General features: G+C 40.3%; 1 protein-coding gene across 1 annotated transcript in view; it reads right to left on the bottom strand.

Annotated features, from left to right (window-relative positions):
- Positions 1-23,469, bottom strand: part of SGK1 (serum/glucocorticoid regulated kinase 1) — a 70,547-nt gene extending 47,078 nt beyond the window's left edge. The window contains exons 1-2 of the mRNA XM_033055276.2: positions 22,891-23,469; positions 150-365 (exon numbers count right to left, since the gene is read on the bottom strand). Of these exons, the coding sequence (XP_032911167.1) occupies positions 150-365; positions 22,891-22,959 (285 nt within the window). The 5' untranslated portion in view covers positions 22,960-23,469. The remainder of the gene's footprint in view (positions 1-149; positions 366-22,890) is intronic.
- Positions 23,470-23,752: the final 283 nt, after the last annotated feature.

Genomic DNA, 23,752 nt, shown 5'->3' with positions numbered 1-23,752 from the left:
CACATCTTGGTCAGCAGAGTTTCAGGTTTTGGAACATCCCTCCTCTTCCAGGGGTACACCATCTCATAAATACAGGTCCATTGTAAGTACAGACCTGTTTTCAGTACAAAACACGTAAAAAAGCTTGTGGGGAGCAAAGAGTGGCTTACTTTACTGTTTCTCTGGCTCTCCCAGGAGCAGGACTCGGCCTCCTGAGGGGCAATCCCTCGCTGGAAAGGGTGGTCACTCAGGCAGGTCTGGCACAGTGGAGGCTCCAGCTCTGAATCCCCTGCAGGTAAATTCATCACAGTGGACCCCGGGTATTTGAGGCTGGCATGTGGATGCTTTTCAACGTTGACCATCGGGCTCTTAATCCACCTTCGTACCTGCCAACACAGGAGGAGATTATGGACTCTCTTTACAGCTGTTGGGATGGCACAACAGGGTTTCCAACGAGGACAGTAGCATGGACTGGGAAAAATAATCAGTTATGAGGATCAGGATCAATTTTCTGCAGGAAAAAGTACCAGGCGAAGTCAGAGTGAGTGCGCACATCATCATAGACAGGTTCTTTATGCTGAGAATTTTTTGCTGCTTCGTGCAAGTCTGCCATAAGTTTATCTACAAAATAATGACTTTATAAATACATTGAAATACACAGTAGACTGCTAAGAAGAGATCAATAACTACCCAAAGCAAGTACTCCTAGCCTAAAAAGCTCAATTTCCCCATGAGAAAAAGCAGACTGGTTTTGCCGGAATAGAATGGTAAGACTTGCTTTCAGCAGTCCTTTCTTTCAACAGCAATATCTGCTGTATCATCTCTGACTTCATAAACTACCTCAAGCTTTTCTGTGCTTCCTATCACTCTATTCAAGAGTCAGTTTCTCTTGCTGACCTGCCCCAAATTTTGACCCTGCCTCCTCTAACCTGTGTTCCCCTGCCTACTCCTCATCTCTGCAGCTTCCCAGCTAGGACCCAGTGCACTACAGTAGGAAGGACACTGGTTGTGAGCATAATACATTGCACTGGCAAGGCATGATGTCAGCCTTGTGCACTTTCTTTGCTCTTCCTTTCACTTCTGTGACTGTCTTTTTTCTGCCATGTGAATCAAAAGTAATGGATTTTCCAAGAAGTGAGAAGTGACAGACTTTTCTGTGCTCTTTTTCCAAGTTATTTTGCATTGTGAAAGCAGAAGGACCACTATGTGAGCTGTGGTGTATTTGCACTGAATCTGATCAGATCTCTGTCATTTGAATGCAAAGGATGGATAGGGATGTCTCAGGACACACTCTCCCAGCCTGGAGGGAGAAGGCTGAGACAGCCAGGGCTGACAGCCAACTGTCCTCTAGTTGACAGGATGCAATCTCTTTGCTCTGTGATCTTGGTGTCCTCAGCCTCAGCACCTCCATTCTTCATTAGGAGGTAATATTTGCCATTTGAGGATGTTTTACATCAGGAAAAAAAGAAACATTTTATGTTACATTAGTCATGAGCAGGATGACAAGTGCTTGATTAACAGTGGCAGTCTATATCACAGCAACTGGTAACCAGGATCACGTACAATAAACAAACAGAATGAAGCATCTCTAACTGGCCTTCTGCTGGTGACTCCTCCATGAGCAAAGCGCCTGCTGAGCTGACCTGCCGGAAATCTCAAGAATAGGAAAATTTCTCTTTTCTCTCTATGGAAACCAAGCAAACAGATTCCTTTCTGTGGGCAAATGAGCCACTCTCCAGCACATTCCCCATTTATATTTTTTTAGTGTCAGTTTGTGTGGATATTATTACCCTCTACTTCCATGCTCTGGAGCATCTCCACAAAATATCCAGACCGATTTAGCTTCAGGTTGATGGGCTGAAGTTGTAGGAGGGAGGGATTATTTTTTTCAGATTTGATTTCAACAAATATATATTGAAACTGATCTTTTAAAACAGGCAGATTTTTAATTTTTTTTTTTTTTTTGCATGGTTATATGTCTTGATCTAATTTCAGATTTTGGTGTGCTGAAAATAATAATTATATTCACGGTAAAAAGAAAACAAAAACCGTGCTTGATTTCCCAGTGTAGTTTTATTACAGGAAACATTCAATATGTTTAATGTGATTCTGAAAGAAGTAACTGTCTGTTGAATTTGTCCTTTTAAAGTTATACCTAGTGATCAGTTAAGTGTTTTCTGACCTGGTTCAGCCTTTCTTCCTCGAAATCCTGCAACTTCAGTCATTTCGCTATGGGTGCACACAGTGCAGAAATGCGCATGAATAAAGAACCAAACTGGTAGTGGAAAGGACCGGGACTGCAATGAGCTGCAGGTTCAGTTTTCCTTAAAAGTTCAGGAAACATAGGCCAGTCTTTTGCTTTAGACTTCTCAATTGCATATGGAATTCACATGTGAATGTGGATTTAAGGTTTCACAAAGACCCTATGATGTTTGGTTTTGTGATATCAAATTCATTATATTTGCAGTGATAGAGTTAAACAATCATTCCTATTGTAACTTCACCTGTTTTTTCACCGTCTTGTGTTTCTCTGTGTATGAAGAAGCATTCAAAATGTGAACTGGCTACTTCTCATATACCAGAATCTATTGGTATTGAATGATCTTGTAGCTGTAGCTTTTAATGGCAATGAAATACACATTCTGCAGTATAATGATCATAAATTGAAAATTAACCACCACTGCTTTAATGATGAGGGAAAGAAACACAGAGTGCATTTTATGAAGCTGCACATACCAGAGTGTAGATGGAATTTCTCTCTCTAGCAACAGCAAGTGGCTCCTGAGTTCATGCTGAATTCTAAAGAATTTTTCCTTGTTTATTATTTATTTCAAGGTAACTCCTGCTCTTAAGTCAGATACACATCTTTTTTTTTTTTTAATTTTTTTTTTTTTTTATTGCTGTTCAAAAATGTTGGGCTAAACCAAAGTTTTCACATGATAGGTCCATATTATTTATACATTATCACCTGTACTGAGAGATGAAAAATAGGCATGATCATGAATACTTCTCTGGTCATATTGTTGTTTTGTAGAATGAAGCAGAGTTTTGAGGAAACTAAGGCGAAAAAAATCAGGAGCACCCAGCTTTGAGATTGAATGGACCAGCAGGATTAATTTTTTTTTTAATGGTTGGAAAAAGTTCAGATAGGTTAGCACACCAACAAGTGCATTGCCAGAGGAGAGCTTTAAAAATAGCTTTTCTTCATTAGGTGGGACAAAGTCCAGGTTCGTGTACATCCAGCCACGTCTGCTCAGTCCAGGACGCCATGCTGACTCAGCAAGACACACTTAGCATTTCAATAAACTTTACTGAGTCACTCTGAACAGTAGTACATAATCAACAAACACCAATAGGAACCCAAGGCCCGCATGGCTAAGCCCAGGGAAGTTGTTTTCCTCTCGTCTGAAGCCTTTGCCCCTGCGTGAGGCGCCGAGCCAGGGCCCTTGGTGCCTGCCCACGCGCCCAGACCTGCCTGGCAGCCGCCCGCGGGGAGCCACGCTGGGCTGGGCTGGGCTGGGCTGGGCTGCTGAGGCTGCCAAGGAGCGGTGCCAAGGCCTGGCATGTCAGTCTGCTCCTGGGGCCTGCCTACATGCATGTGCTAAAGTTCGCTCTGCAGTCACTCACAAGCTGCGTGGATGCTGAATGCGCGAATGGACAAACGCGCCCAGCCCTCGTGTGGACAGCTTGGTGCGGAATTATGGCAGATTTCATTTGTTCTGCAGCCATGTGCTCTGTTTATCTAAGTTAAAATTTCAGGTTTTATTCTGAATTGAGAGGTTCAGGAGGACTTTAATGTCATTCAACTCCTCTAATTCACTCCTTCAGCTAATTCAGACCAATGCCCCTCAGTATGCCTTTGCAGACAAACCCTATATTTTAATTTTGAAACTCATAGATAACAGAGAGTAAAATGCACAGAAGAGTGTAGGAAATGTGATGATTCACCACTGACTTTCAACACATATCCATGTCCAAAAGCATTGAAAATACTGATTTAAAAATAAGAATTGGCAGCAACTTCACAGCAGCAAGGTCAAGATCAGACTTTGGAAGAAAACCAATTTCCCTGTCCATTGCTATGCAGGTCTTGGGTTTCTATTGATGCTTGTACATTATATATTATTTTTCAGAAGGCTTCAGTTAAGTTTATTGAAATGTTATGTATATATATTAGTCACTGAATTTTAAGTCTACACTATAGGCTTTTGTCTAGCTTTAACCTTAATAGACTTCAAAGATTTTTTTGAGGTTTTAATATTTACATTTCCATTAGCAAGTGCCTTAGATCTATAGCTCTGTTTGACTTGGGCTATCTTAAATGTCACTAAAGGATTCAAAGTGCAAAAGGTTCATTTCTTTTGAATTCACTTCCACTAAAAAAACTCCTACACTGAATTCCACAAAAATAAAAAGAATTTGAAAGAAGTTTCTTGGGTTTGACAAATTGAGATTAACAAGTAGCAGATGACAGTTTGCCACTTAGAGCATTATATGACCATGGAATGATTTGAGTTGGAGGGGACCTTAAAAATCATCTAGTGCCAATCTTCCTGTTGTGAGCAGGGACACCTTCCATAAAACCGGCTTGCTCCAGGCCCATCCAGCCTGACCTTGAGCACTTCCAGGGATGGGGCATTCATAATTCTCTGGGCAATCTGTTCCAGAGCCTCACCACCATCATACTGAAAATTTTCTTGCTAATACCTAATTTTAACCTCTTTATGTTTGAATTCACTCCTTCTCCTGTTACTACATGCCCTTGTAAGAAGTCTCCCTTTAGAATTCCTGTAGGACCCCTTCAGGTACCTGAAAGTGCTGTAAGATCTCCCCAGAGCTCAAATACCAATGTGCTCAGTGCATAATTCTTCATGGCACTGTAAATATTTTATTATTCAAATATATTACTTTTGTTGTTCTTATCATGATATCCAATACCAGTAAATAAACCAGAGCCTGCTCCCAACTGCAGGAAGCAATCCACTTCTAAACTTCCTCTGACGACTTCTGTACTTTTGTTTTGAGGTTGTCAAAGCAAATAATTTCAACTTCTTCAAAATCAAAAATTTCACATGTTCAAGTCAAATGACATTTTTACTTTGTTATTATTATTTATTATTGAGATAGAATAAATTATTTGAAACTTCACACTCACAGATTTTCATGACTGGGAATAAACACTTCTCCACCGTGACACATTTTAGAATTTTTTTCCATTGGTGGTTTTGTTGGACCACCAAAGGAGCTTTGGAACTAGTCAAAGTTGTTTGGTATTTCTGGCATTTCTTACAATGACAACAAACAAAATTGATGAAAATATTCCCTATTCTTTCAAGAAAAGTGAGTTCAAAGGAGTGTTGTGCACCGTTCTAATATGTCGACATGTTTCACTAATCCCAAACTAACTTGAAACGTGACTATTGTTAGAGAGCAGCTCTAAATACCCTTTTCCCAAGCATGGTCTGTAGCATTGCTGAAAGGTGCACAAGTATTTTTTTAAAGGCTCTTTATTTTGTGCACCTTGTTTGCTCAAGATTCTTTGTTTGCTTTACCTTCTAAAAACATGATATCCAACAGAGATAATCTCAGACTTGAAAATTGCCAGATGTGATTAAATGAGATTTGCCAAGTTCCAGGATTTTTTTCACTCCTGGTTTTTCCTGTTATGTAATTACAAAGAGATAAAGTTTTTAATTTCATATGGCTCAGTTGTCAATGGCATCAGTCGACTCAGCACATTTTACACTTTAATCGGTTACCCATAAGCCAGCCCCCATCACTGCAATCATGAGCAATATTTTCCATGAGAGAAACACCAGCCTGGTCTCTGGGGCTGCTGCTAATGTGGATGTGGTTCTTCCTCAGAAGAAAAAAGGTGCTGGTGGCACCAGTGACCATCCTGGAGAATCCTCCCTCTTTCTAGAGACTCTGAAAAACTTGGTCCTTCTCAGGACAAGACAAGCTTCTTTTCTGGCTTCACAGCTGAGCACTTGACCTTCACAACTGATGCATAAACAGGAGAAGAAAAGGCAGGTTATGCAGGGACATAATGTCTTGCAGGATTAGGCCCTTTGTGGATGTGGCAGTCACTCCATTGCACTAAGCCCCAGTGTCTGATATAGACCATGGATTTTAGTAGGATTTGGCAATAGGGTGGGAAGATACACATCCTGGAGTAATATTTGTGTGAAAGAAAAAAGACATAAGTTTATAGACAAATTTGATAGGCCATTAGATGTTTAAAATTGCAGACATTTACTGAGGACTGAGCGTAAACTGAATGATGGAATGGCTTGAGGGAAACTGAAAAAAACTGCTTGGAGGCCCAGTATTATGAGGTAGCTCTCAGTGAAACATCACACCCATCAACACAATAGTATCAAATGTAATCTGACAACCAGTCCAACCACGTGCTCTGTACAGCAGCATTTTCTCCCTCTGAAACTTTGGACAGGGTTTTTTTGGGACTTTTTTTTCTTTTTTTTTTCGTTGGAAATTGGAATAAACCACTCTGTGCCCTTGAACTTTTCTGTACTTTAATGTCCATTCTTCATGAAAGTTTGTTTGCATCAGTTATGGGTTATTTTGGCTCTTAGCCAGCTCCTTTACTCTGCATGTTGAATTTCAAAGTCTCTGGATATTCTTTTCTCTACTGGCCAATACCAAAAGCCTCGACTGTGATCTAGGTCAGTGTATGTGCCTGTGTTTGAGTTCTGCCTCTTTCCCATATCAAATGCACACTTCTCCTTCTCCAGTTGCTGTTCATCCGATCCCCTCTTTCCTTTTCCTGACGTTATCTAATTTCACCCTGGACAAGGATTTGAATTTTCATCCATTATGTAAACCCGAAGTGGACACGGAGCTCTTGGAATCATCTCCCCTGCAGTCTTGAGGGCGACTGTCAGGAAACCTATTTAAATTACAATTAGGGAGATTAGGGAATGAAAAGCTCCATTGTTCAAACTGTATACAGTCATCTACTTAAGTGGAAAGTGGTAAACGAGAGGCAGGCTGATTAATGCCCCGACTGAGATCTAGCACTACTCTCTAGCTGACTCTGACATTTAATTTGTCATGTCCCATGGGAAATGTGGCACAGCAAAAGAAGCAGTTTGTCAAGTCACCTCGAGCTATTTTTTTTCCCTGCAGATCCCTGAAACACATCACTTTGTTGATTAATAATCACATTCTATTTTAAAAGGGAAAGTGAAGGGCAACTCTCTGCATAGTCATCGTTTGCTGCTTTCCCTGCAAAACCGAGAAGTTGCTGGCTAAAAAGCAGACGGAGGCCCAATAGCAGAGCACATTGTTTCTGTCCAAGCATGGATGTACATGGTCTGGATTCATGGAGAGCTCAGTCCTCCAGCTGTGCCAGGAGAAAGGTCACCTGCATGCGAGGGGCATCTGGGGAAGGACAAATTGGCCACAGCTCAGGGTGGAGAAGTGCAGGGAATTACAATGATCCTCACAGGAGCCCCAGCACACATTGGTATTGCAGGGAATATTCAGCATCTGGCAGAAATCAGATCTATCCAAGGCAAGGCACAGCAAAATTTTCAGTATTTGTTGTTGCCATCACTTGCAATGTTAACACATCAAGTAAATAAGGCATATTTTTCTGATCTTAAGTGTGAAAGACATGTCTCCAGGCCACAGAAGAAAAAAAAAGTCAACATGTGACTACATCCAGGCACTAATCCCAAAAGTTGATGGGTACCAAAATGACTCAAGGAATTTGGAATCCTCTAAATATGGGTTTAAATATTTCTGCTGAACAAGTTGTAAATCATGAAAGTCAAAACATGAAGAGCAGCAGAAAATTTAGGCACACCAGTGTTGCAAATAACTAGTGTTAATGGGCACACAGCAAACTGCCTGGGTGATTTCCCTGTTCCAGTAAATGGGGAAGCTCTTGCCAGCTCCAGTAATGGAGGAGAAAGTTTGTAAAACCCACATCCCACATTAATAGCTAAATTAAATTTTGCTGTACCCTTACACTGATTTTTTTTGTAATGTGGCACCAAAAAAATCTAAATCAAATAGGCACCACTTAGGATTTTCCTCTCTCGCATCCTCCCATGTTGTCCTTGATAGCAATTGTTAGTGTCATGGGATTCTTTTCTCTGTGAATAAATAAATAACTGATGTGTTGGAATCAGGTAAGAGCTCTTGGATCAATTGCAAGCACTGATGGCACTTGTTACTACATGAGATGAGACAATAGATTCATTGTCCCTTCTGGTGTATAAACACCCTCTGCGTATTATGTCAAAGTGGAAAACAAAACAAAATGGGGTTTATTGTGTATGTGCAAGTGCAATCTTTCCAGGCTACCAAGTTAAAAGTGCTTTTCATCTAGATCAAATAAAAACAACATGAACAATACAACCCGAAATCCCATCCAAACAGTCCGAGGCTGCTTGCTGGTACCTTCTCTTCTCTATTCTCTGTTTTATGTGAGCAAAGCCAATTGTCAGTAAACCTAGTCAATGCTTATTTTAGCTCCTGCTCTGATAAACACCACATCCCACATCTATCAGTCAAAGCCTCAAATCAGTCGGCAGGGTACTGTGAGCATCTGATCCAGGCACAGGAGCCAGGGAATGCATGCTTGGATGTGAATGGGAAGAAAAGGTAGGTGGATGAAAAAATTCCAGGCAAAACAAAGATACCTCAGTGTATTTTTTCTCCATCTCAGTTTCCTGGTGCAATTGTCATTTTGTATCCTTCAGTAATCTGGGCTGAAATAGCCCAGCATTATAAAGTTTAACTGCAGTGCAAGAATAATGACTGCAGTGGCAGAACACTATGGATGACTGGTTACAGCACCAAGTCCCATTCAATAGTCATCCTTAACTATTCAAAAGCTTCATACTGTCAGAGCAGGGAAGCATATTTTGTGTGGCTTGAAATTAATAACTTTCCTATTTCAAATCTGAGCTTGACACTCCACTAATCTCCTTTTGATTCGGCAGAAGGTGACCCTTCTAATTTGTTATATAACTTTGTACAGCATCCTAATTTTTTGTCAATCTTTAAAGCAAACAGGACCACTAGACAAGCTGATTTAGGATGTCTGGTCCTTCTGGCCCTTGTGACAGACATGCCAAAACATTCACAGAGCTGTGAGACAGACCACATATACATACACCTTAGAAAACTGCAGTACTCCCAGAGGGGCCCCCAGTGAAAGAGGACAGTAATTTTTTGGAGATCAGCTCCCTTGCCAGGCAAGGCTGGGGTGGAACCTGGCAGCAGGGACTTCAGCAGCCCGTGCAGGCCCATGTGTGGTGTGGCGTGGCAGTGCCATGGGAGAGGCTGCCACAGCCTTGGTCAAGCCCTGCTTGAGCACTCTGGGGTGCTCCTGCCGTCCATCAGACTGGGTAACACAGACCAGGCAAAGGTCTTTGCTTTTCTGTTCCAAGCCAAAGGAGACATTGAATAATAGAATCACAGAATAGGTTTGGGTTGGAAAGAACCTTAAAGATCCCTTAGATCTCAGCCCTCTGCCATGGGCAAGGACACCTTCTACTTGACCAGGTTGCTTAAAGTCCAACGCAATGTGTTTGCTCAAAGGAATATCTTTCAGGAAAATATCCACCATTTATTTTCCTAGCTTTTTCTAATGACGGATTAGCCTTTTCCAAGAAGATTGTTTGAGAAGAAACAGAAATTCTGCATCACTCAAATTAGCCATTTTTAAATGGCATCCCAGCTGAGATGCAGCGTGCAAAACACTAATAAATTTCCATCAGGATCTCAAAGATTATTTTATTCTGAACCATACAAAATTTTATGACTTAAAACACCTTCATCAGCAGGGATTTAAGCTAGGAGGAGGATTTATAGTTCAAGTGTTTTGACAAATTAATTCACTGCCAAATGTGACCAATTCTTATAAGATCATTCACTGATTTTCATCACTTATTTTTATCACTATTCCATAGTGAGACGAGGATGATAAAATGAACTTATGGAAAGCAGACCACTTGATACATGCTCTGTCACTGTAGGAGAACATATGGTCCTGAATAATTTGAAAATAAAACATACATTGCTGTCTAGCAATTGCACAGACTGAAAATTAACCTCCTTGATACAGGAGACTCTTTTGAGGTTAAAATTTGTTGGTTAATGATTCAAAATTTTATGTGCATGATATTCTTTAGAGATACATAATGAAATCTTAGCTCAGGCTATCTGAAAGGTAGACCAATTGTTTATAGTATTTTCTGCTCCAAAAGCTACAAGCAACATTTATTTATAATCCCATGAGGAGGAAACTATTATTTTCTCCTTACATTTCAATCTACCCTGGAATCTGTTTGAATTTTACCAAGCTTCCCATCACTCTGTGATGACTAGATGCCTCCTCCATTTGAGAAATAGGTGTTATGAGTCCTCCTTGGAGAGGGGGAAGTGACTCAATGCTTCAAAAACAAAACAGCAAACACAAGATGAACTAACAAATCTGAAACCCCATCCCATAGCAATTTCATCACCTATAAAACTGCAGCTGTTTCAATTTGTGAAACTAAGCAATTTCTCCTGCACCTGTCAAACCTGCCTGGCATTTCAATAAATTGCTCCACGTGTTGTTTTCCCTCCTGCTTTAAAATAGCTTGAGAAATATGGTTTTAAAAAGGGCTAAGTACAGACAAAAAGTACAGTTAATCAGAGTAAAGCCACATTTGCAAACTATCAGTCAAAACCAGTCATTCATATGTATTAAAGAAATAAGTGTTCTTAAGTGAAAAACATAGTAACAGATGAAAACCAGACACACTCAAGAAGTATGAAACAAGGGAAGCTTTCTTTCTGCCGTTTACATTATTTCCTTTATTAGCTTAGTACTTTTCCAGAGGCACACTCACACATACAAGAAACATATTACCCAGCACTTTTAATCCTTGTGGTCTTCACTTTATTTACAAGATGACGGCAATAAAGAGCTTTGTTTTAGAAACACGAGCTGAAGTGTAAGTCACCAATGCTGACTTATCAGCTTGTGGGTTGGAGTCTCCCACATGTGTAGGTTGTTGGTTTTGGGAAGACTGTAATGGAGGCAGCTTGTTTTGAGTCTTTTATTCCATATGCTTGCTTATGTGTGGATTTTCTTTTGCTTAAGACTTGCAAATAAAAAATAAATATTCTGAAGTCATTTCGGGCAAAAGCTACTGAAAGCTAACACATTTTTCCTCAGAGAATGCCAAGATATTTTGAGGGTTCAATGCCAAACAGGTTAAACAACAATTATGACCTCAGAGAAAATGTTAAAAATATCCTGCAGGTAGGATAATTTGCATGGTTTCAATGTGGTGTGCAAATCCTTTTACAGGACTCCTAGTCACAAACATAAATTACTGTGTCAGAAAACAAGTAAAATGGAGAAAGCTAACAGAAATTGAAGAAGACAAGTAGAAGGAGAAAATACCTGAGACACATAGGTTTTCAAGTGGACTGAATAGTTTTCCTAGTAATGTGACCGTGAAATATGGGAAGTCAGATGATGGTCTAGCATTGTGGGCTTGGCCAGTAACTTCTTCACTAAAGACAACACTTGGAAAAGCAGCAAATGCACCAATCTCAGCTCCTTTCCATCTCTGTGAATCATTTCTCTCACTGGCAGAGTGCCTGGGCATATGGCACACCTACAATTGATTCATCTGCTAGGGCAAATGAACCAATTTTTAGGTGGCACACCTACGCTGGAGAAACCCAGTGTGGTTGTCTGGATCTCACATAAACACACAGGTGTGCAAAGATATTTGGGTGAAGAAGCAGCTGAAGTTTCCTAAGGCTCACACAAGTTACTCCAAGATCTCCATAAAGCACATTGTTAGGCTGAATCTCTAGCAGCTTTCAATGGAAAAGCAGCAATCTCTCCCTTCAGTTCTGTATGGGCCTATTCAGCACACAGGTTACTATATGGGAAAGGTCCAGGTTGGTTGGCTCTTGGAGAGAAAAAAGGGAGAGGTATGATGGACAGAAGAAATTTGGTGAGAAGAAGATGAATTTATTTATATATTTAACTGCTGGAGGACTGCCAGCCTGCTTGGAACTGCACAGAAAGAGAACCTCATCAGGCTTGTCTGATATCTAATTACAGTTCTTTCAGGCTTAGTGTATATGGAATAATTGGGGAATGGAATGAACTATCTCAGAGTAGCCCTGACCTTCTTTCCCTTCAACATTTCTTAATTAATCTTAAATAGAGAAGGAAATAATTTATTTCGTCCAAGCAAGATATCTCAGAGCAGTCACCTTTGCTCTCTTATCACTGTACAAAAACAACAAAAAAACTGCAGCACAAAAAAAGAGACATGGATAAAGGAACTTTTGGATCTGAAATGAGACTTCTTCCTCGCACAGGGAGCTGGTGTAAGATGCATGCATGGACACCATAGGCTTAGGAAAGAATGGACAATAATGTATATTCTTTCTGACAGACAGGGTGAATCGAATCTCACAATCTCCTTATCAAAAATATACATCTCTGATCTCCACCACATGCATCATAACTCCTGATAGTATGCATTGGGGAGATACTGTCAAACTGAAATGCAGGAGCTAAAAGAGAAGTGTCAGGGCCAAGATAATGAAGAAAGACTCTAAATTCCCTCCTGATGACTGTGTTGCTTCCTGCCTTTCCACCTCTCCGAAGATCTTGGTAGTGTTAAAGATACCTCTGAATGACAGCTGCACCTTTAGGATGTCCATCTACAGAGCTGCTAAGCATTAAGCAGCATTTATGTTCATCTTTTTTTTGAGAGTTCAGGACCATCCCTGGCTAGTAGTTCTAATAAAAAATGCTTGGTTATTAGTTAACTTTGTCTACCAGTTTCTGATATGAACAAGAAACCAGTCTGAAGTCAGTGATATCGTGGTACAAAGGGGCAGGCTGTCCATGGAGCAGGAGAGAAGATGACATGGAGCCAGGATGCAAACAGAACATAAAACTTGGGGGCACAGCAGTTGTGGTTTTAATGACACCTCCAGTCTGTTGGCATAGGAAGAAAAGGTCACACTACTGAGCTAAAGGTTGCTTTGGTTTGTATATCACAGGCTTTCCTCCTCCAACATTATCTTCTATTATGTTCTCTTCACATGAGTTTTCTTGTAGTTATTCTTTGTATCAGTCAGAAAGGTTTTATACAGAGGATTCCCACAGTCACTTTGTTCCGATAGCACAGAGGTTTAGTCTAACACTCTGACCAGAAAAGCTAATGTTACAATGGCTATCCTTGCAAGGAGCCCTCTTTTGAGTCGACCCTTAAGGAATGTGGGATCCAAAGTCTTGCATGAATCAGAGTGTGTCAAACAATCTCAATGTGCCTCAAAATGTCATTAATTTTAAAGCAAGAAATAAATTATCATTATTCAAATTCCAACCTACTTACAGTTTGGGCCATTAAAATGTAAGAGTCTTTCATTAGAATAATGCAGGGATCTTTTCAGAAAACAAGATACAGAAAGAACTGTATATTTTATTCTCTAATCTTAACTAATTACCATGGAAAGAATTCCAAGCCATTTTATGGACCTTATTCTTGGGTAAATTTTTGCAATACATCTAAATTTGTATTGCTGACCTGCAGTTCAAGCATTTTTCTTAATAACCTTCTTCACTTATTTCTGCTACATACTTGGAAAGTTGTGCTCCAGTAAAAAACATACATATGAACTGACTGAAGAAAGACAAATATCTAATAAAAACAGAGCACAAAATACAAGATATCTTTTCCATCTGTAAGTACAAAACCTTCCAACTCTTTCCCAATCAGTCATATAAAAATAATTTTGATGTCAACAGCTGCCAGTGATTTTGACTATCTTACTGGAGTCCATGAAGTCTCAACTGAGATTTGAACCTGAACAATTTAGGTGCTGTCAGTCTCTTTTTCTCTACCCTGAAGAGCTTGCAACCTAGACAGCTGGCAAAAGGATGCATCTTAGGATGGTTGAGGCAGACTCCCAGGGTCAATTATTACACAGGAGTCTGAGTTGCAATGAGTTTTTTTTCCTGTGTACACTTTTAGCACCCAGTACTGATGCAAGGTAGCACCTTAAAAATACCTTCTGAAAAGGTCCCAGCCCACAAGGATGCTGAAAGAGTGCTGATGTGAGTAGGTGTAAATTGAGCCTTTCCAGAATGGGAACCCCAGGGTTATGCTTCATCCCCATATCACACCTGTAGTCAGCAGTGGGGCAGTGCACCCAGGGTTCCCCTTCCTCCTGTAGAATACTGAGTGTTTTCAGAACTAATTCCTAATGTATACTGCCTGATTGACAGGGATTTTTACCATGTGTAGTCCTCTGGATCTTTTCAGAAGACAACTGAACCCCCATGGCATGGTTTGCACAGTGTACAAATATATGTGGTCCCCAAGAGCACAAACAGACAGGTTGCTGGCATCTGAAAAAGCAGCCCCTTGACTACTGAGCTGCAGCATCTGACTGTACACACAGCTCCTCCTTCACTGGAGTCGGGACATTAAATGGTTTGCTGCTGCTGGTGGTGCACACCAAAACCAATGTCTGTGCACACCTTCAGCAAAAAGAGGCTGTGCACAACTCACAATCTGTGCTCCTGATGTTATGCAGAACTTGGCTATTGGGGTTTGCTTGTGGAGATACAAAAGCAGTGAAATAAGCTCTGGATTACGGAGCACAGCAGGCTCCAGTCTCAGCCTGTCACCTCTTCAGCCATTTCCTGATGCACCACAGTATGGGAACAGGCTTGGTCACGCTAGAGGACACTTATAACACAAACATGCCCCTTGGCACTCTTGACTTTGCAGGGCAGGCAGAATCTCAATTTGTGATGTTTTTTCTTTCTGCAATTTTTTAATGAGCTGAGTAGACTGGAAATAATAGCTTTTCAATTTAACACAGTATCTAGCATCTTCTGATGCTACTGCCATGTCAGCAAGTCGGTATTAAACACTTCTGACCGCTTGAAAAAAATTATTTTGATGCTGCTGTTGTTAAGCTGCTTAAAATGCCTGCATAAATTTCAGCCACACAAACCCAAGCAGATGTTTGCTGTTGCTCTTTCGAGAAAAATAAATTTTTATTTTAGTGGTGGAAACTTAGAGTAAGGGTCAGGAAAGAAAAATAACTTTTGTCTTGTATTTTAATTTGTCTAACTGACTGAGTTACCTATTTTCTCTTTGTGCACTTATCTGTGAAATGGGTATGATTATTCTACCTTCTAAGGATATTTTGAGTCTTGGTTAATTGCTTGTGAGCAGATCTGGAAATGTCTCAGTGCAGTCTTCAAAAAACAGTAAGATTTATTGCTTTTGGAGCTATTGTTTTCTTACTCTCTATATTTAATCATCTTGCAATAAAAGCGACTGTTGTAAATAACAACCACTAGCAATTATTTTGTGATAATATCCTATTTAGAAAAAAACACTATTCTGTGTCATTGATTTGATTTTGCAACACTGTTTCGTGGGTTTAGGTCTTGCTTGGTTTTCCACTGCTTTAGCATCTCCATTTACATCTTTTTCTGGAGAGATGGTTCCTGTCCTCCTGTTTTCTTCTTCTTTACATCAACCAATTTGTTAGACAGATATAAGCTTTCCCCTTGTTTTCAGTTCTCTGATTCCTTTCTCTATGGACACAGTCCTTGACGTCCCCTGAGCTTGTAACCCTCATCAAAGTCATGTCTTTAATTAGCAGATAGGGTAACATATACACAGAGTTGCTCCAAACCCTTAGTCCTTCCCAGCCCCTGCAGATCAGATTTATCAATCTTCCCATTTGGCATAGGAATCATTGATTTTTCAGCAGACACAGCTGTCTGCGTTCTTAATATCTCAGTTTGCATCACCACTTACCACACAGCTAACGGAGTCCAAAACCCTCTGTGCTGTTTTTCTTGCTGACATTTTCGTGCATCATAATGTTTTTCAGACAATTTGGATGTTTAGACTAAGGGTAAGTGATACTGAGACTGCTGAGCTGAGTTATGATAGCAGTGACAACATCATGTCCGGGGTAGAATTGCTCTAAGAATTTGACTCCAGACTCTGCGGCATTTAAAACACTGTTAATATGCACTTGGCAGAAGACTGGAAGATCTCACAGCTGCCCCTTCCCCAAACAGAAGCCAAGCTCAGCTCTAAAGACATGTAATGAAAGCAGACCAAAGCACTCTTTGGACTCAAGCAATATCTAATCTGATCTTGAAAGGAATGAGCCAGAGCAGGCTCTCAAAGGAACCTCCCCCCATCGCTATTTGATTTTAGTGATGGTGGATAATGAGGACCTGAAAGTGGTAAAAGAGCTGAGAGTGTGTTTGGAAAAATCCTGTCAGAATCTGAAATTAGCAAACTAAAGACATCCATTTCTGGAAAGAGTGAGGTGAGATAAAAAGTAAATCTTTAGATTAATTCTGTATTCTGAGTTTTCCTGAAGAACACTGATGTACAGCACAGAAATAAAAAACGGGACTATGTGAATAGAAACAAAACATCACATCTGAAGGAAGAGCAAATTTTAAAGAATTCAGTAGAAAATGAGATAACCTTCAACATGCATTTACCAGCATGCAAAACTTGCCTGATGTCTTCCTTCAATGAGGCCAATGTGGATAATCTAATCCATATGGTCTTTGGTAACTCAGTAACACAGTGATAACACAGGGGAAATAAGTTAAAATGGAGAAGAATACTCTTACAAATATAATCATGAGACAAAGGAACAAGCTAGTAGAGTATTGTCAAGAGGAAAACATTACTACTGGAGATGGGTTTGATACAGAACCTAGGCTTGTGCTCAGAAAATTTACGAGTGACACACATTTGCTTAGCAAAAGAGGACTAGAGCGGGAGGAGAAGAGTGGGATGGAAGTTAAAAGTGTGTAGCAGACTCCATGAGAAAGAACTTTGAAAGAGGACTGACTGTATGGATGCTTTGGTAATCCCAAAGAAATCCCTTGGCCAGCAAATATGACAGCTGCCTCTGTTTGCTAGAGTTACTGGCCAATGGAAAGTCTACCCTAAAGGAAGAGTCTAAAGGAAGTTGACTTCTTCTAGCCTAGACAAATATAGCTGAAAGAAGAAATTACTGTTCTCTATAAATACTCCAGTGGTTGTATATATGAGGGAAGGGCAAGATCTACATAAGTTATTTCTTTGTGTTAGTAAAAGAGCAAATAGGAATAAACTGGTCATGTGTAAAACTAGGCTGAAAATGAAAGAAGGATTTCCAAATTTTCAAGCAAAGTGATTTTTCCAAAACTGGAAGAGAACTGGGCAGCTTGACAAATTTGTGGTAGGAATTACTAGATGAATTTAGGGAAGAATAAACTTAAGCTTAAGGAGTATGAATGTGCTTTCTAGTATTACATTTTTTATGAAAGAGAAAGGAAGAGGTTAGAGGAAGGAGAAAGGAATAAGAAATAAGAGGACTTTCCTCTCTCTTGATCTTTTTTTCTTTCTTTCCTTTTCTCTCATTCTGCTGTCCTTCCTGTATTCTTGCCTATTTTTTTCTTTCCCTTTTATTAACTTTATTCCAAGATATTATACTTTAGTTTTAACACTTTCATATTTTAGTTTTAAACTGGGGACTCACAGGCACTTTTTTGTCTAGATGTTGGCAGTTTTGTCCCATAAATATTTCCCTGTGTGCTAGCTGAAAAACAAAATATTAGCAGTGATCTCAACCTAAAGCTCATCTCAGATTAATGGGAAGACAGAACAAAACAACTTTTTTATAGAAAACCAGTACTGGGGCCTTACACTGTTTCTCCCCCATTCTCATAGTTCATCCCACGTGTTTACTTAATAGGCTTTTTCAGGAAACAGTTGATGGACAGAAGATGAGAAAACTGTTGGTCAGCTCAATGGCCATCTGTAGCAGGGTTAAAGCATGATAGAGATATTAGGTCATCTTCATCTCAGTTACCTTAAAGCCCCATGGTAGTTGTGGTCTGCAGTGCTCAGGTTATACATTCATGAAAGCATTTGAGGCATTGGGCACTTGCCCAGCATTGGTGGGCAAGGCTGAGTGAATCCTTACAGCTTTGGCCAATGCGAAGAAGAGCCGCGGATGTTCAGCACCTCTTTACATAGAGCAAGTGAGATGGGAAAAAAATTCTTTGCTGCAAGTGCCTGCCTTACTTGCAGTCAGCCAGGATCCTTGTCTCTGGAAATCAGCTTTAAAATGTATGTACTTTTGTGACATTGGCCCAAGCAGCCAGGAGAAGCAGCAGTATAATCAGTCATCCCATATAAAGCTGAGATTTTCCCACTGTACAGACATCTTGTCTCTCATTTTCTTCTAAGTAAGCTTGCAATCATCCTAAATAAAAGGTAACTCCAGCCCTGAAATGGATTTCTAGACTTGTAAAAGTGGTAGAGCAGAAAGCAATACCCCCACAGCACAATCTACCTACATAATCTGTAGGAACTCAGCTGGAAGTACTTCATTCGAGGGCTTTCTATACAATTACTGTAGTCCTAAAAATGGTATTCAGGTAATTCTGCAGTCCCCTTAGCCAGGTATTGCCTTGAGCTCTAATGCAGCCTGAGCTGTCATCTTCATGCATGATGATGTTTATGAGTTAGTCTCTTCAAGCTTGTATATGGAGAAAGCTTCTGGTATGTAGTGCCATAAAATATCAACCTAGAAAGGAGAAGGACATGGCTTCCACAAACTACTTGTTTGAAAAAACTGCATAGAAACAAAGGTTGCTATTTTCTCTTCACTCTTGCGCGTTCACTTTGACTTGACCTAAATTGCTAATTAATGTAAATTTTCTCAGTGAAAAGGATTATGGATATTCTTTCCCTTATCAGGTTTCAGACTAGCAAATCCTTAATCCCGGCAATAAACTTCTTCTCTAAGACATGCCTGGTTTCTTTTTTATTTTCCTTTTATGGAAGACAGTTATTTCTTTTCCCATTTATCAGTCATTTATCTTCTTCACATTCTGAATAAATTTGTGTTTGGTCCTGGTCCAGACCTAAGAAGATAATGAATTTCCATATTCACTGAGGTTACCATATCATGAATACAGTATTTAAGTGGCAGGGACAGTTCATCATCACTCATTCTTGTTTAACCATGTTGTTTTGTGCTGTGATATATGACATGGCATGTTATTTTGACATGAAGGAGGTCATATATTGTAAAATATTATCCAAAATCCCTATAAGGTAGGCCAATGCAACAGAAGAGGCAGTGCAAATACCACAAATACCCACTTGCCAAAAAAACATTTAGCAAGGATGGCAGTAGGTGAAAATGAAAGGCCCCTCTGCCCCGGGATACACTGTTGGCCAAAGAGGAATAGCATATTTTAGCACCATTTTATTCAACGATCTTCTGAACTGGTAGCATCCTGCTACCAGTTCAGTTCAGTTCATTCCCCTGTGTGGGGAATCCTGCACAGCTCTGAAGAACGAGACATGCAAGCCTCACAAGAAGAATGTGACTTCTGCCAATTAACCGTTTTTATTTAACTTTGGGAAAGTCAAACTGCTGCTGGTATATAAAAAAGAGATTTCCCAGCTATTTACAGCCAAAACTGTTTAATGGGCTATTTATATTGGTATCCAGTATGCAATGTCAGTGGATGGGGAAAACTGTGATAGTAAAAATGAAGATAATTGTGTGCCATCAAATGACAAGGTCTTTTAACCTCCCAGTTTTGTCAGGAGGTAATCCTTTTATGCCATGACCCAATATTATTTGAACAATGGTGTTTATAATTCATCTTCATTGGATTAACTTCAGATTTGCCCCTTGTACCTATATATGACCCACCTTCTTCTCACCCCTCCTCCTTTTAGATTTGTGCCATCTTTAATTAAAACCCAATATTCAACTATTAAAACTTCTGATTCTAAGCACAATTGCTCGTTACACCTCTTGCAATGAAAAAAAGGCATTGTAAAGCCATTGGTTTTCTTCCAAGCTTCACCCATTTTAAGTGGATGAAGCCCCTATTTTGTGTTCCAACCCTGCCAGAAGTGAGTGCTACAGGCTATTCTGCAAAACAAATAATTTCTGTTTCCTCTTTTCTTTTAATGAAGCGTGCTGCCCTTTAATTTCAGCCTTTCCTTCCTGTTCTCTGACCTCTGGACATGATTAGCCCATGCCCTGAATCATCTGACACAGCAGGCAACATCCCAGAGGGTCAGAACTTTGTCATCAGAGAATAAGCCAGGCTTAAAAAAAACTGTTCTTCAAATTCAAGTCAATGTTTTACTGCACTTTCAGCCTAGTCTAAATTCACAGAGTGCTGCCAGTCCTTTCTGAACTCTTGGACACAAACAGGTTTGCAATTTAATGAAAGCAACAAAACAGGACTGCAATTTAATGAAAGCATAAGGCTCAATGGGAAATAACAACATTGAATATACATCTGGCATTTTCTTCCCCCAAAAAATCTGAGTTGAAAAATTAGCAGCATTTCCCAAAAATGAGTGTGTTTTATTCTACATTGATTTGGATTTACTAGAATTAGACTTGGAAAGCACCTCTGCTAGAAATGTGCGATTTTGAGGAGACAGACACAGTGATTTCAAACTGGAGAGATCAGAGCCCCATCCCTTGTTTCATTATAAACCATGCTGGTGATCTGGGAGGATTCTGCACAGCACCCAGATAACAAATCTCCTTCTCTGGGTTTCAGGCATCTGTCAGTGACGAGGGACAGCAATACCTCATCCAGCAGCCAGGGCTGCCAGGCTCTGCAGTGCAAGTCCTGCCTCTCACTCTGGATGGAGGATGCATCCGCTGGGGTGCTGGTGATGGAGCACTGTGCTGTGGGGATGCAAACTGTTAAACAACTCTACCACACACTACACTCACACCAAGGAGCCTCACTTCTGTACACGCAGGATTCTGGTGGTTGTTCAGCCAGAGTGTCCAGATCACTGGCAGGGGACCAAAACAACTCTTGCACCATCTCTCCCTGTTCTCCCAGTAGTTAACATGTGACATCAGTCCAGCAAATGAAAGATATATTTCTGGGAGCCAGCAACAAGTTATGAACATGTAGCTTTCTTGTTTGTATGCTTCAAACACTGACATTGCACAATGGGGATTTTCTGGGGGGAAGGTAAGAGAAACATTAATGAACACATATACCTATTAACAGAAAAGTATAGTGAGAGAATTCCCTTTTTTGTGTCTCTAAATCAATTTTACTGATTTCATCTATCTTCATCACAATAGCAAAAAGGCAACATCTGTTAAAATGAAAACCTTCAGATACCAAACACAGCTATTTTCCCTGATCCATACTGTATCAGTATGCCAGTTTCTTCAATTATGACTACAATTAACAATCTCTTTCAACTGAAAATTCACTGATTATCAGTGTAGCTCTGGATAAAACCCCACAAATCACAATTTTCCCTTCTTCTAAAAACAAAATTACGTAGAAGTTTCTGGTGGTAACTTCTCATTGGCTCTAAATAGAGATAGAAGACAGTTCCCAATACAGGAACCTTATAAAGGAATTGCAGGTCACTTATTTTCCTCTTAAAAAATACAATTATATTAAAACCTTCAAGGAGTTAGAAAAAAACCCCAAAAAATAGATAAACCCTGTTGGTAAGCTGAGTATCACACATACATGTGTCAATAGTAATGTACTTAGATGAGAAGCCTGTTGGGATGAGAACCATTTTTATGGGCTGAATTTACATGCTGTTTGAGTTATGAGTAAGCTTCTACAAACCACCTTGGAAACAACAATTGTTGTAACACTGCACTTTTTTCCTCTGAGTGATCCAGCTAATATTTTCCACATCTGCCCTTAAATGTGGCATCTTGGTGCCCAAAAGGGTTTGACCCCAGCTTACAAATTAATTACTGGTTTAGGCTTCATTTTCTTTTTCTGAAGGGTTAAATGGACTGACCATATTCTTGGCATAATGGAGAGAGAGAGAATGAATGGGGATGAATGAATGAATGAACTAATGAGTGAATGGAGCAGCTTATCTGCTGCTACTCCAGTCTGTTTAAAGAGAGGGTTGTCGTTTTAATCACTCAGGAAATCCTTTCCATAGTGTAGTCCCTGCTACCAATCTCTTTCTGATGCTTTGCTTCTCCTGTCTGGGTTTATCCAGACTTACTCAGAATACCTGTCCTGCTGCCACAAGGAAATGACTTTGTTGCTCAAGTTAAATAGTGTGCAGTATTGTCACTATAAAAGAAAGGACTTAACTAAAGTGATGAGATAGAGTTACACTTGCATTTCCTAGTGGAAATCATCAAATAAAATTAATAGTAAATATTTTCTAAATCCTGATATATCTAAGTTAAAGAATATAAAAGAAAATCAAATCCAGGTGTAGCTCAGTCTTACTCTTTTCTCCTGCATTAATTATGATTACAGGCAAATTACAAGATGTGAGGTATTTTCCTGAGCTCACAAATGCTTCTTTGTTCTTTTTTTTCCCCTACTTTGTGAGATGATGAATGGATGTGGGTAATGCCACACTTCAGGAAAGTAAATGGAAGGTGTGGAGGGAGTCATAACCCTAGACGGATGTGGAGGAGAGAGTCAGAGACAAGCTGCAACATCCCTGCACTCTGCTTTGGAGTGCATTATCCCAGCCTGAATAGCTGCCTGTATTGCGTCAAGCCCTGGGGTCAGCTGTGACAGAGATACACATTCCACAGCAAAGAGTGCTGATGTAATGCCTTTCGAGCCCCCAGCCTGGTCCCCCCACCCAGCTCTTCTTCACCTACGCCGCTATTGCCCTTGGTGTTCAGTAGAACACCCATGCCATGGACTCTGTAAAGTAGGAGACCAACGTGAAGCACTTTCCTTCTTCAATGACTTTCTCTCTGCTCTGGCTAAGTAAGAAATGCAGCAATAACAAAAGGAAAAAAAGAAAGAAAGAAAGAAAGAAAGAAATAATTAAAGGAAAATCTTACCCTCTTTTTAAAAAATTGAAAGGCTGAGCACTTCTTGACTGGAAATCCATTCATGTCTTTGTTGACCATTTTCCACAGTGAAGGGTACACAGTGATAGATCCAGTGTGCCAGTGTGGCACTTAGTGCATCTGTTTCCTCTGTATCCTCCCAGCTAATGAAGCCAGAGCAGGGTGGGAGGCTCACCGGCACGGCTCAGGCAGCTGTCCTTTACACATTCATCCTGCTGCACCAGCTACTGCAGCAGCAGCGGCACCAGCAGCCTTTTTCAGCTTTCAGATGCAGCTCTCTATTAGCTCCTTAAAAACATCCCCTAAATACGTATAGTCCTGTAAAATCCCGTGACAGCTCTCAGATCACAGGCAGCAGACCTCAGGCTAAGTGGGTCTCACATAAACCCAGGTCCGTCCATCATCCTGCGAGAGTTACTGGTACCACATGCTGTATAAGTACAGAGAATACCGTGCTCAATTTGCTATTCTCCTTCTTCAGGTGGTGTGATTCACTGCTGTTTGAGATGAGAGCTGGTTTTGATTGTGCAAATTTCAGTGGGAGCTGCAGTTCAGCAACAGCAGAGAGAGAGAGAGAGAGAGAGAGAGGGAGGGAGAGAGGGAGGGAGAGAGGGAGGGAAGCGGGGGGAAGGAGAGAGAGAGAGAGGGAGGGAGAGATGCACAGGCAGAGCAGCCAAACACAAATAACCGTACAAAGGATAGTAGAAAGGCTCAGGGTAAGAAGTGCTGAGAAGCAATATCTTTCCCTTGGGAGAGTGACAGGGGTAGCTGTCATTTTATATATGAATAGTCTCTGAGTAAGACGGAAAGAAACACAGGTCAATTAAAAAAATGTTTTTCCTGCGCTGTTCAT

Source organism: Catharus ustulatus, chromosome 3, assembly GCF_009819885.2.
Source record: "Catharus ustulatus isolate bCatUst1 chromosome 3, bCatUst1.pri.v2, whole genome shotgun sequence".
In the NCBI taxonomy this organism is placed as follows: Eukaryota; Metazoa; Chordata; class Aves; order Passeriformes; family Turdidae; genus Catharus; species Catharus ustulatus.
This window is presented reverse-complemented; position numbering and strand designations above follow the sequence as displayed.